The 12,107-nt window shown below is 38.0% G+C and overlaps 1 protein-coding gene across 1 annotated transcript in view; it reads left to right on the top strand.

The window, feature by feature from the left end:
* Positions 1-12,107, top strand: part of LOC112870436 (sodium/glucose cotransporter 1-like) — a 39,009-nt gene that overhangs the window by 17,953 nt on the left and 8,949 nt on the right. The window contains exons 6-7 of the mRNA XM_086681989.1: positions 667-774; positions 2,252-2,402. Of these exons, the coding sequence (XP_086538115.1) occupies positions 667-774; positions 2,252-2,402 (259 nt within the window). The remainder of the gene's footprint in view (positions 1-666; positions 775-2,251; positions 2,403-12,107) is intronic.

Here is a 12,107-nt window from a genome sequence, read left to right as displayed (position 1 = left end):
GGAAGATGTAAATGGATGCAGCTGCCCCCTTGAGTTTCTAATCAAGCTTTAGTATTAGTCTTCCTCAAGATGTTTGGTAACCAGTGCTTAGGCTCGATAGCTGTCCCCAGTAAATAGCTTGCCCCATAAACTGGGGCAATATCCTGCTTCTTTGTCATAAAAGTTGATTCGTTGTTTTGGGTAGCTTTATATCAGATTATAACTTTATATTCCTAATTTAAGCTCTTAAACAACATATCACATTCACTCCCTTTCCTTCCCTTTGTCCAAAATTCCTTCCCAAATACTCTGAAATAACACTCCTGTGAGAGCTAAGCAAATAAGGTTATGAGTTGTTCACGCATTAGTATGTGGATGAATAATCTGTCACCTAGCAGTGGTCACTGAAAGGCATGTCGAGGCCATATGACATGCGTGGGGTCAAGCAGTGAATTGGTAGAAGCCCTGATTCATCTGGCTCCTAGGTGCCTAATTCCTTGCCCTTGCCTCTACCCCAAGCTCCTGAGGAGTGATCCTCCTGAGAAGGATCATGAATCGGAGCTGTCACCAGTAGACCAATCTGACATCCACATAGGATTCCTAATTTGCTTCCCTTTCCTTCAACTCAGATTCTAGAGCTCTAAGGCCAACATGTTGGTGTGACGTGACTGTTACCTCCCCTTGCAGATAAAGTGGCATGTGTTGTACCTTCAGTATGTGAGAGGTTCTGTGGCACCAGAACTGGTTGCAGCTCCATTGCCTACCCGGTGCTGGTGGTAGAGCTGCTTCCCAAAGGTAAGAGATGGGCCCTGCCATGGAAACCACATCATCTGTGTCCCCATTGGAACCTGTGCCCTCAGGCTTTAAGTGGATAGTTAGCAGTGTGAAAGCTGGGGGTGGCTTATCTACCAGGCAGCCCATCTTTCTGGGTGGAAATGTTGGCTGTGAAGTAGGGGGGACATTAGTGATGTAGATGGAGCTTTGCTTGCCCTGAGGGAAGGAGCCGGGCCTCCTTCTCCATCATCTCTCACACACTCACACAAGGTATATGCTCTCAGAGGCACAGCTAGCTCATGCCCACGATTTGCATTGTTCGCTTCCCCTGCTTAACTCAAGCTTTTACTCACTCATTCCGCTGGAGGGCTCCACTCTGTGCCAGGCATCATCCTAAGCAATGAGAAGGCAGAGATGAGCAATACCTAGCCCTGATCTCAAAGAGCTTATGTCCACTGGGTGGTCAGGGAGATGGACAGTTCACCAACAGTGAGATGGCTTTCACTGCAAATTAACAGTGAGTCTGTGTGTTCATCTCAACTACTTCCTCAAATCCCATGGAGATGGCCAAACATTTTTTAAATCCCATATTAGCTCTAAAGATCAGTAAGAGCTCTAGAGATCAAAGTTGAGCTATTTCCATAAAATCCAATAGAGATGGAATCTGAGTGAGAGAAATACTGACCATCGCACAGTTCAGGAAGGAAGTTGTCCAGGTTACGCAGCTGAGCCCATCCTAAAGCACCCAGGGCTTCAAGTGAGGGTCAACTGCAGGGCAGTTGAAGGGAGGTAGATGCAAGGACACCAGTCTTTGCCTGGCCCAGTAGCCTACAGAATACACTGGGAACCTTGCTGCAGTGGGCCTCCAGCTCAGGCTCCAGTTAAGCCTCAGGCTCTCCCATCAACACGTAGAAATCATTCTGCAGAGTCAAGTCCCTGCAGTAGGATAGCCTTTCAGGTGAAAATATTAGATTGTTATGTTAATAGCTCACATTTTATGAGTGCTTGCTCTCTGTTAACCCATCTGCTTAACTTCATCTTAACAACAGCTCTGTGTGATAGGTACTTTTATGCCCACTTTAGAGATGAGGACACTGGGACACAAGGAGTCACATCCCTTGCCTCCAGTCTGAACTTTCTCTGAGCCACTGGCTTCTCATCTGTAAAAGTGAGGCAGCAGTGGAGTCCATCTCACAGGGCTGTAGGGAAGATGGTACGGGCTAATGCCCAAGGAAATATTCTGGCACAAAATAACCACCCAAGAGATATTAACTCTCATTATTATATAAAGACAGTGCAGGAAACTAGTAAGTTTCATCACAAAGCAAGGACAAACGTAATGCTTTCATCTATTTTAGATGGAATGCCACTCCAAATAAAATTTGAATGTTTTTTGTAGGAGAAAATGTAGTATATAGAAAAGTGCCTTAGGAGGCCTAAGGCATCTCCTGGCATGGCCAGAGAGCTGGAGGCCCAGGAAATGTCCCTTCTCTTCTAGGCATACGAGGCTTGATGCTGTCTGCACTATGGGCCTCTCTCATGTCCTCCCTGACTTCTATTTTCAACTGTGCCAGCACCCTGTTCACAATGGACATCTATACCCAGATTCGGCCTATGGCCACTGAAAAGGAGCTCATGGTAACAGGAAGGTGAAGGACTCCTCTAACCATGCTAGTTTCGGCTGTCAATGAAAACAATGCCCACCAGAAGTGATTATGTGAAAAATTAGGCTATCATACTGTATATAGAATTATTTTGTTTAAATACAGTATGGTTGTACTTTTTTGCTGCAGTTTTGCAATGATGATGTATTGTTTTTAAAATCACAAAGAAACTTATTTCCATTTGGGAAAAAATAATAATCACGATGATTAAAAAATGCTAGCATAGTTTAATGTACCCCCCCCCAAAGAGTCCTTGTGAGGAAATTTACAGAATTACCTCATTGTCTCATTTAGTCCTCATGACAACCTTTAAAGGTAAGTTTTACTGTTCTTATTCTCATCTTACCAATCAATGGGGGGAGAGTGGCTCAGAGAAGGAAATTGGTCTACCTGACATCACGCAGTAAGTAGGAGAACATGTCCATCTCAGGACCATGCTGTTAACCATGATGCCATACAGCACCATGCTAGGCATGGGGTGGGGGCTGTATATGTGTAAAACATAGTTGCTGTCTTTACTCCATAGGGATTCTCTCTGTCTCTCTCTTTGCCTCAACTCATGTTTTCGCTCTCTCTTTCTCTCCCTCTCTCTCACTCAAAATAAATAAATAAACTTAAAAAAAGAAAAATAAATATCTGAAATTAAGAACTTGGATGGGTTAACGATTGGATATAGCAGATAATTAATGGATTGGCAATGGATCAATTGACAATATCAAAAATGAAACACACGCACAAAATGAAGATATACATGGAATGCAATCATAAGAATAATATATATGTCACTTGGAATCACAGAAAGAGAGGAATAGTTTGGGTAGAAGCAATTTTGAAAAGATAATGGCCAAGATTTTCCAAAACTGGTGGATCATTACCCAGAGGTTCAAGAAGTTCCACAATTAATTTAGTTAATATCCATCATCACGCATAGGTACATATTTTTTTGTGATGAGAATTTTAAAAATCTACCATCCCAGCAACTTTTGAATATACAATACAGTGTTGTTAGCTATAATCCCCATGCTGGACATTGCATCCCAGAAGTTATTTTTCTTATAACTGGAAGCTTGTGCCTTTTAACCTCCTTTATCCATTTCTTCCATACCCTCCTCACCTCTGGCAGCCTCCAATCTGCCGTCTGTTTCTAGGAGTTTGGTGTTTTTAGATTCCACCTGTAAGTGAGATCATATGGTATTTATCTTCCTCTGTCTGATTTATTTCACCTAGCATGATGCCCTTAAGGTCCATCCATGTTGCCACAAATGGCAGGATTTCTTTCCTTTTTTTGACTGAATAATATTCCATTGTGTATCCATATATTTTCTTTATCCAAACATCTGTCAGTGGACCTTTAGATTGTTTCCATGGCTTAGCTACTGTACATAAAGCTGCAATGAACATGAGGGTACAGATATCTTTTCATAACAGTGATTTTGTTTCCTTCAAATATATACCCACAAGTAGTATTGCTATATTATATGGTAATTCAATTTTTAATTTTTGAGGAACCTTCATGTTGTTTTGCATAGTGGCTTAGTCAGTTTGCATTCCAGCATACAGTATACAAGGGATCCTGTTCCTCTGCATCCTCATCAATACTTAGTATTTGTTATCTCTTGCATTTTTGAGAACAGCTATCCAGCAGGTATGAGATGATAGTTCACTGTGGTTTTGATATGCATGTCCCTGACGATTAGTGATGTTGAGCACATTTTCATGTACCTATGGGCCATTTGAATACCTTCTTTGGAAAAAATGTCTATTCAGGTCTTTTGCCCAGGTTTTTTTTTTTTTTATTTCAGAGAGAGAGAGTGCAAGCAGGGGAGAGGGGCAGAGGGGGAGAGAGAGAGAGAGGGAGAGAGAGGGAGAGAGAGAATCTTCAGCAGGCTCCACACTCAATATGGAGCCTGACACAGGGCTCAATCCCATGACCCTAGGATCATGACCTGAGCCAAAATCGAGCTGGACACTCAACCAACTGAGCCACCTAGGCGCCCCTGCTCAGTTTTTAATTGGATTACTTGGAATATGTTATATTTTGTTTTGCTATTGAGTTGTATAAGTTCCTTATATATTTTGGATATTAACCCCTTATCAGATGTGTTGTTTGCAAATATTTTATCCCATTCTGTGGTTGCCTTTTCATTTTGTTGTTTCTTTTGTTATGAAGAAGCTTTTTAGCGTGACCTAGTTCTATTTGTTTATTTTTGCTTTTTTCCTTGAGATTTTGGAGTCATATCCAAAAAACCATTGCTAAAACCCATATCAAGGAGCTTATTTCCTATCTTTTCTCCCGAGAGTTATAGTTTCAGGTCTCATATTTAAGTCTTTAATCCATTTTGAATTTTTTAATGTTTGTTTATTTTTGAGAGAGAGAGAGTACGAGTGGGGCAAGGGCAGAGAGAGAGGGAGACACAGAATCTGAAGCAGGCTCCAGCCACTGAGCTGTCAGTACAGAGCTTGACATGGGCTCAAACTCACAAATGGTGAGATCATGACCTGAGGCGAAGTCAGATGCTTAACTGACTGAGCCACCCAGGTGCCCCATCTTTAATCCATTTTGAGTTAATTTTTGTGAGTGGTATAAGATAGGGATCTAGTTTTATTTTTTTGCATGTGAATATCCTATTTTCCCAGGACAATTTATTGAAGAGACCACCTTCATTGAGTGTTCTTGGCTCCCTTGTCCAATATTAGTTGGCTGTATATGTATGGGTTTATTTCTGGACTCTCAATTCTGCTCTATTGGTTTATGCATCTCTTTGTATTCCAGTACCATACTATTTGGATTACTATAGCTTTGTAATATAGTTTGAAATCAAGAAGTGTGATACCTCTAGCTTTGTTCTTCTTTCTCAGGATTGCTTTGGCTATTCAGGGTCTTTTGTCATTCCAAACAAATTTTAGGATTACTTTTTCTAGTTCTGTAAAAAAAAAAAAAAAAATGCCGTTAGAATCTTGATAAGGAGTGCACTGAATCCACAGATGGCTTTAAGTAGTATGGACATTTTAACAATATTAATTCGTCTAGTCCATGAACACAAGATATCTTTCTGTTTATTTATGTCTTCTTCAATTTCTTTTATCAACATCTTAGAGTTTTCAGTGTAGAAATCTTTCACCTCCTTGTTTAAATTTATTCCTAAGTATTTTATTGTTTTTGATGCTATTGTAAATGGGATTGTCTTCTTTATTTCTTTTTCAGGTAACTCATTGTTAGTGTATAGAAACATTACTGATTTTGTACACTACTGTATGTTCATTTTGTATCCTGAGAATTCATTGAAAAGAGATATCTTTAAAATATGATTGAGGCAAGCTTAAAGAAAACATGGTAAAATACATACCATGCCAATATGAACATAGATGCAGAAATTTTAAGCAGAATATTTGCAGGTCCAGTAACATAGAAAAAGAAAAATAGACCATGACCATCTGGGGTTTATTCCAGGAATGCAAGAATAGTTTTTTTAATTCAAAAATCAATCAGTGTACTTGACCACATTAACTGAAAACAGGAGAAAATAATACAATCATCACAACAGATGAAAATAATTTAGAATGTTTAATGCCTATTTATTTATTGTTTCATCTTAGAAAATTAGGAATTTAAAGGCACTTCTTTACTCTGGCTTTTAAATATATATGTATATTTTAATATACATATATATTAAAAAACCTATAGTATGTATCATACTTAATGTTTACATCTGAAAATATTTTCCCCTGTGATTGGGAACTAGACACAAATGTCCACCACAACCACTTTTATTCAAAGTTTTGCTGGAGTTGTACTATCCTGCACAAAAAGGTAAGAAAAGGAAATAAATGGCATGGGGATAGAAATAAAATTATCATAAAAGACTTTATAGACAAACTGCTAAAATTTAAAAGTGAATTTAACAAGACTGGTACAAGATCAAAATATAAGAATTAATCATATTTTACACATTATCATTTATAGTGTCATTAAACCATATCAAACACTTAGGAATAAATCTCACAAAAGTGAGAAAATTGCTGAAAATTACAAAGCATTGTTGAGAGAAATTAATGAGACCGAAGTATATAAAGGAATATACCATATCCAGGAATTAGACGATTCAATATTGACACTATATTCCTTTCATATTATTCTACATATTCAAAGTAATCCTTGTCAAAATTGCAGTAGATTTATTTGTGCGTGTAAAAATTGACAAACCTTTCTAAAATTCAGACAGACATGCAAAGAGCAAAGAAAGCCAAAACCAAAAAAAAGGAGAAGAAGAAGAAAAGAAAGGCCAAAGCAATTCCTGAAAATGAACAAAGCTGGAGGATTTAAGTTAACAGATACCAGTATCTATTATGAAGTGATACTAATTAGACAATGTGATTTGGGTACCAATATTTGTACCAAATTTGATTTGTCTAAATCAATGGAATATAGTACAGACAGAATACAGAGGAAGGCCCACAGATATATAGTCACCTGATTTATGGCAAAGATTCCAGTATAATGCAGTAGAGAAATTAATGGGGAGAAGGATTTTCAATAAATGGTCCTGGGTGATTTGGCTATTCATGGAAAAAAGAATGCTGACTCTTACTTCACACCATACGCAAAATCTATTTCAGATGTATATCTGACTGTGAACGGTAAAAAAATAATGTTTATAAGAAAAAAAATGGTCAGCATGACACTCGATTGCTACTCACACACATTTGCATCAACTGTACCTTTATTAACATAGCTTAAACAAACTTTTGCATCATCTAGAATTGTGGTCACATCTCAGAATGCAAACTCCAGGGGTGCTGGGTGGCTCAGTCAGTTAAGTGTCTGACTTTGGCTCAGGTCATTGTCTTACAGTTTGTGAGTTTGAGCCCCATGTCAGGCTCTGTGCTGACAGCTCAGCTTGGAGCCTGAAGCCTGCTTTGGATTCTACATCTCCCTCTCTCTGCCCCCGCCCTGCTCGCTCTCTCTCTCTCTCTCTCTCTCTCTCAAAAATAAATAAAACATTGAAACAAAAAAGAATGCAAACTCCCAACATCTGATTTATAACTTTTTTTTTTTTTAATTTTTTTTTTCAACGTTTATTTATTTTTGGGACAGAGAGAGACAGAGCATGAATGGGGGAGGGGCAGAGAGAGAGGGAGACACAGAATCGCAAACAGGCTCCAGGCTCTGAGCCATCAGCCCAGAGCCTGACGCGGGGCTCGAACTCACGGACCGCGAGATCGTGACCTGGCTGAAGTCGGACGCTTAACCGACTGCGCCACCCAGGCGCCCCTGATTTATAACTTTTAACTCATATTCTGTAATCTCCATACCTTTAAGGATTTGTGCCATCCTCTATGCATTTTTTGACATGCTTTTAGGAGAAGCCATCTTGCCAGACTGCATTCATTACATCTGGTAATCAGTCTTCTCAAGCTAAATCACCCAAGTAGTGTATTTCAGTCCTGATCTTGGTGCAGGTTATTTGCCTAGCATGGTTTTTGCATTCCCTGATATACTGGTAAGCAGGATGTTCAGAAGCATCTTCACTGGGATGGCTCTGAGCACCTCCCATAATTTCATTATCCATTTAAAATCTGTAGGATCTTTAGCAATAACCAACTCTCATTCTTGATATTGGTAATTTGTGGTGGGGGGTTATCTTTCTTTTGATAAAATTTGCCTAAGGGATTTTCAATTTTAATAATCTTTCCAAAGAAACAACTTTTGGAATTGTTGATTCTTTTGGTTTTTGTGGATTTTTTCCCCCATCAATTTCTGTTTTTCTTTTCTTTCTTTCTTTTTTTTTAATTTACTCTGAATTTACACTGCTCTTCTTTTTTATAGCTTCTTAAAGTAGAAATTCAGATCATTGCCTTAAAACCTTTCTTATTTTTTATGATTACCATTTAAAGCTATAAATTTCCCTCTAAGGCCTGCCTTAGCTGCATCCCACAAGTTTTGATAGGTTGTGTTTTCATTTTCATTCAGTCCAAAATATTTTCCAATTTCTTTGCGATTTTTTCCTCTGTTCATGGGTTATTTAGAAGTGTGCTGTTGGATGTCCAAGTAGTGGGCACTTTCCTATTTTATTGTTACTGATATCTAAGTTATTCTGCTGTGATCCAAGAATGTACTCTATATGACATTTTAATCTTTTGAAATGTGTTGACATTTCTGTATTCTTAATTTTTGTCTAGTTCTGTTATATATTGTATATATAGTTTTATGTATATGATGTGTGTATGTTATATCTATACGTATATACATTCAGTATATTCTATAATGAGAGAAGCGTATTAAAATCTTCAGTTGTGATTGTGTAGTTGTCATTTCTCCCTCACTGCAATTCTCTGAGTATTTTTGCTTTATACATATTGAAGTATTAGTATTAGGTGCTTACATATTTATATTTGTAATGGTTTCCTGAGGAATTAATGCTTTCACTGTTATGAAATGTAGCTTTTTGTCTCTAATAATACTCCTTGTCTTGAGGCTTACTTTGTTATTAATATAGCCCACACTGGCTTTCTTATGCTTAGTGTTTGTAATCTATTTTACTTTTAACCTTTAAATATATTTAAAGTGAGTGCCTCGTAAAGCAGATATAGTTGAATCTTGATTTTTTTATCTATCTGACAATCTCTGCCTTAAAAAAAAAATTTTTATGTTTATTCAGTTTTGAAAGACAGAGAGAGACAGAGCACAAGCAGGGGTGGGGCGGAGAGAGAGGGAGACACAGAATCCAAAGCAAGCTCCAGGCTCTGAGCTGTCAGCACCAGAGCCCAGTGCGGGACTTGAACTCACGAACTGCACGATCATGACCTGAGCCAAAGTCAGACGCTCAATCAACTGAGCCACCCAGGCACCCACAGTCTCTACCTTTTAATTTGAGAGTTAAGTCCATCTGCATTTAACATCATCATTAATATGATTAGAAATAGTTTTTAATTTCTTTTGGTTGTTCTAGGCATTACAGTAGGCATTATTAATCTATCTTAGTCTACTTAGAGTTAATACTCTATCATTTTATGTCAAATGTAAGTACCCTACAACAGTATATGCCATTTTCTCCTTCCATCTTTTACATTATGCTTGTCATATATTTTATCTCTCTGTGCATTATAAACCCCATATATATGTGTGTATATAATTGTTATATAGTATAGTGATAGCAATATAATTTTTTGCTGTAAGCAGTCAGTTGCCTTTAAACTAAATTAAAATAGGGGCACCTGGGTGGCTCAGTTAGTTAAACGGCTCACTTCCGCTCAGGTCATGATCTCACAATCTGTGGGCTCAAGCCCTGTGTCCGGCTTTGTGCTGACAGCTTGAAGCCTGGAGCCTATTTTGAATTCTGTGTCTCCCTCTCTCTGCCCTCTTCCACTCACACTCTGTCTCTTTCTCTCAAAAATAAACATTAAAAAAATAAACTAAATTAAAATAAGAAAAAATAAATATGTAGCATTTTATATTTACCCATATATTTTACCTTTTTGGTGCTCATCATTACAACCTTAGGTTTAAGTTTCCATCTCTGTAATTTCCCTTCACCCTGAAGAATTTTGTTCAGCACGTTTTATAATGCAGGTCTGTTGGTGACAGATTCTCTCAGCTTTTGGTTATTGGAAAATGTTTTTGTTTCGTTTTTTGAAAGATATTTTTGCTGGGTATATAATTCTGAATTGGCAGTACTTTGCTCACCACTTTAAAGATGCTCTTTCATTCTCTTCTGACCTCTTATTTCTGATAAGAAGTCACCAAAACTCATAGTGCTGCTTTCTATTTGTAATGTTTTTTATTCCCCCTATGGCTTTCAAGATTTTCTCATTTTTGGTTTTGAGCAGTTTTGTTATATGCTTAAGGGTATGTGTGCATGTGTTTATATTTATCATGATTTGGTTTTGCTGAGCATATGAATATGTACATAAATGGTTTTCACCAAAGTGGGGAAATTTTTGATCATTGTTTCTTTGTCGATTTTTCTGTTTCATCTCTCCTCTTTATGACTTTGTTTACGCACATATTAGCCCTCTTGATATTGTCTCACAGATCACTGAGGTGTGTTTATTTTAAATTTTTTTAAAGTTTCCCTATGTTCTTCAGTTTAGATTTCTATCAGTCTGCCTCTGGGTTTATTGGCCCTTTCTTATACCATTTACAATTTGTTAAGGCCAACCAGTGAATTTTTCATGTCATACAATGAACTGGAATTTCAGTTCTAAAATTTTTATTTTGGTTCCTTTTTAAACTTTTTATAGTTTCCAGTTTTCTATTATGACTTCCCATCTATTCTCTCATAACCATCATTTCTTTTAAGTCCTTTAATGTAGCTATAATAGCTGCTTTGAAGTCTTTGCTGATTTTAATATCTGAGCCATCTTGGGGTCTGTTTCTATCAGTTGCCTTTTTTCTTGACTAAAGATCACATTTTCTTATTTCTTCCCATGCCTAGTAAATTTTATTGTATACTGAATGTTGTGAATAAATACATTATTGTAGAAACTCTTATCATGGTCTTCTAAAGTGTATTGGTTCAAGCATGTGGGTAAATTACTAGCTGATCACCTTAAACTTGCAGAGGTGTGTTTTTATACTTTATTAGGGTGGGTCTGTTTCAGTTTCACTCAGTCTTATGGCAAATTCTTAGTCTTGGGTTAGTCTCTACTTCTAAGGCATGGCCCTTCAGGAGTTTCAGTGAAAAGCCTAAGGTGGTTAGACAGGCCCTCTAACTCTATGAGATTCCAACTCCCAATTTCTGTCTCTCCCAGTGTAGGCAGCCACTGAAGTCTGCTCAACTCTTTCAACCTTCCAGCAGCCACTTGTTGATAGACTATTTGGAGATTCTCCCACACATGTATAGTTTGGGGATCAGCCAAGGATATAAGGGAAGTGTATGCACAGATTGGACCCCTTTGTTCAGTAGCTCCCTCCTTTCTAAAATTCCCCCATAGCATTTTCAACCACTCTGAATCCCCATCCTCTATCTTCTTATACCCCAACCTAGTAATAGTGAGGCTCTCTGCTAATTTCTAGCCACCCACACCATGCAAACTAGGAAGAGCCTTCAGAAGAAAAGCTGGGTAGTGTAGATAGCATCCACTATGGTTGTATTCTTTCAAGGATTAAATCCTTTCCCATTTCTGCCTGCTTTTTGGCTCCCTGAGTGTTGCAGTTTAATATTTGGCCCACAACTTATCATTGTTACTGTGGGAGGATTAGTCTCATGCAAACTATCACATCATTACTTGGGTGGGAATTCACATCCTTGTGTCTTCTTTGATTATCAAGGAATTAGTCCTTCATATCTTATAGTCATTCACTCTAAATTATAATTTTTAAGCCCTTGTTGATACAGAACTAAGATTTATTCATCATTGGGATGACATGTAATCTAGTGTAATTTTATATATCAATACATATTTTACAATATTTTACTTAGAAAAAATAATGGGGGTACCTGTGTGGCTTAGTCAGTTAAGCATCCAACTTTGGTTCAGGTCAGGAACTCGCGGTTCATGAGTTCCAGCCCCACGTCAGGCTCTGTGCTCACAGCTCGGAGCCTGGAGCCTGCTTCAGATTCATGTCTCCCTCTCTCTCTGTTCCTCCCCTGCTCACACTCTGTCTCTCTGTCTCTCTCAAAAATAAACAAACATTTAAAAATTTTTAAGAGGGGCGCCTGGGTGGCACAGTTGGTTAAGCGTCCGACT

The sequence above is a fragment of the Puma concolor genome, chromosome D3, assembly GCF_028749965.1.
Source record: "Puma concolor isolate L17-30 chromosome D3, mPumCon1.1.hap2, whole genome shotgun sequence".
NCBI classification, from domain to species: domain Eukaryota; kingdom Metazoa; phylum Chordata; class Mammalia; order Carnivora; family Felidae; genus Puma; species Puma concolor.
This window is presented reverse-complemented; position numbering and strand designations above follow the sequence as displayed.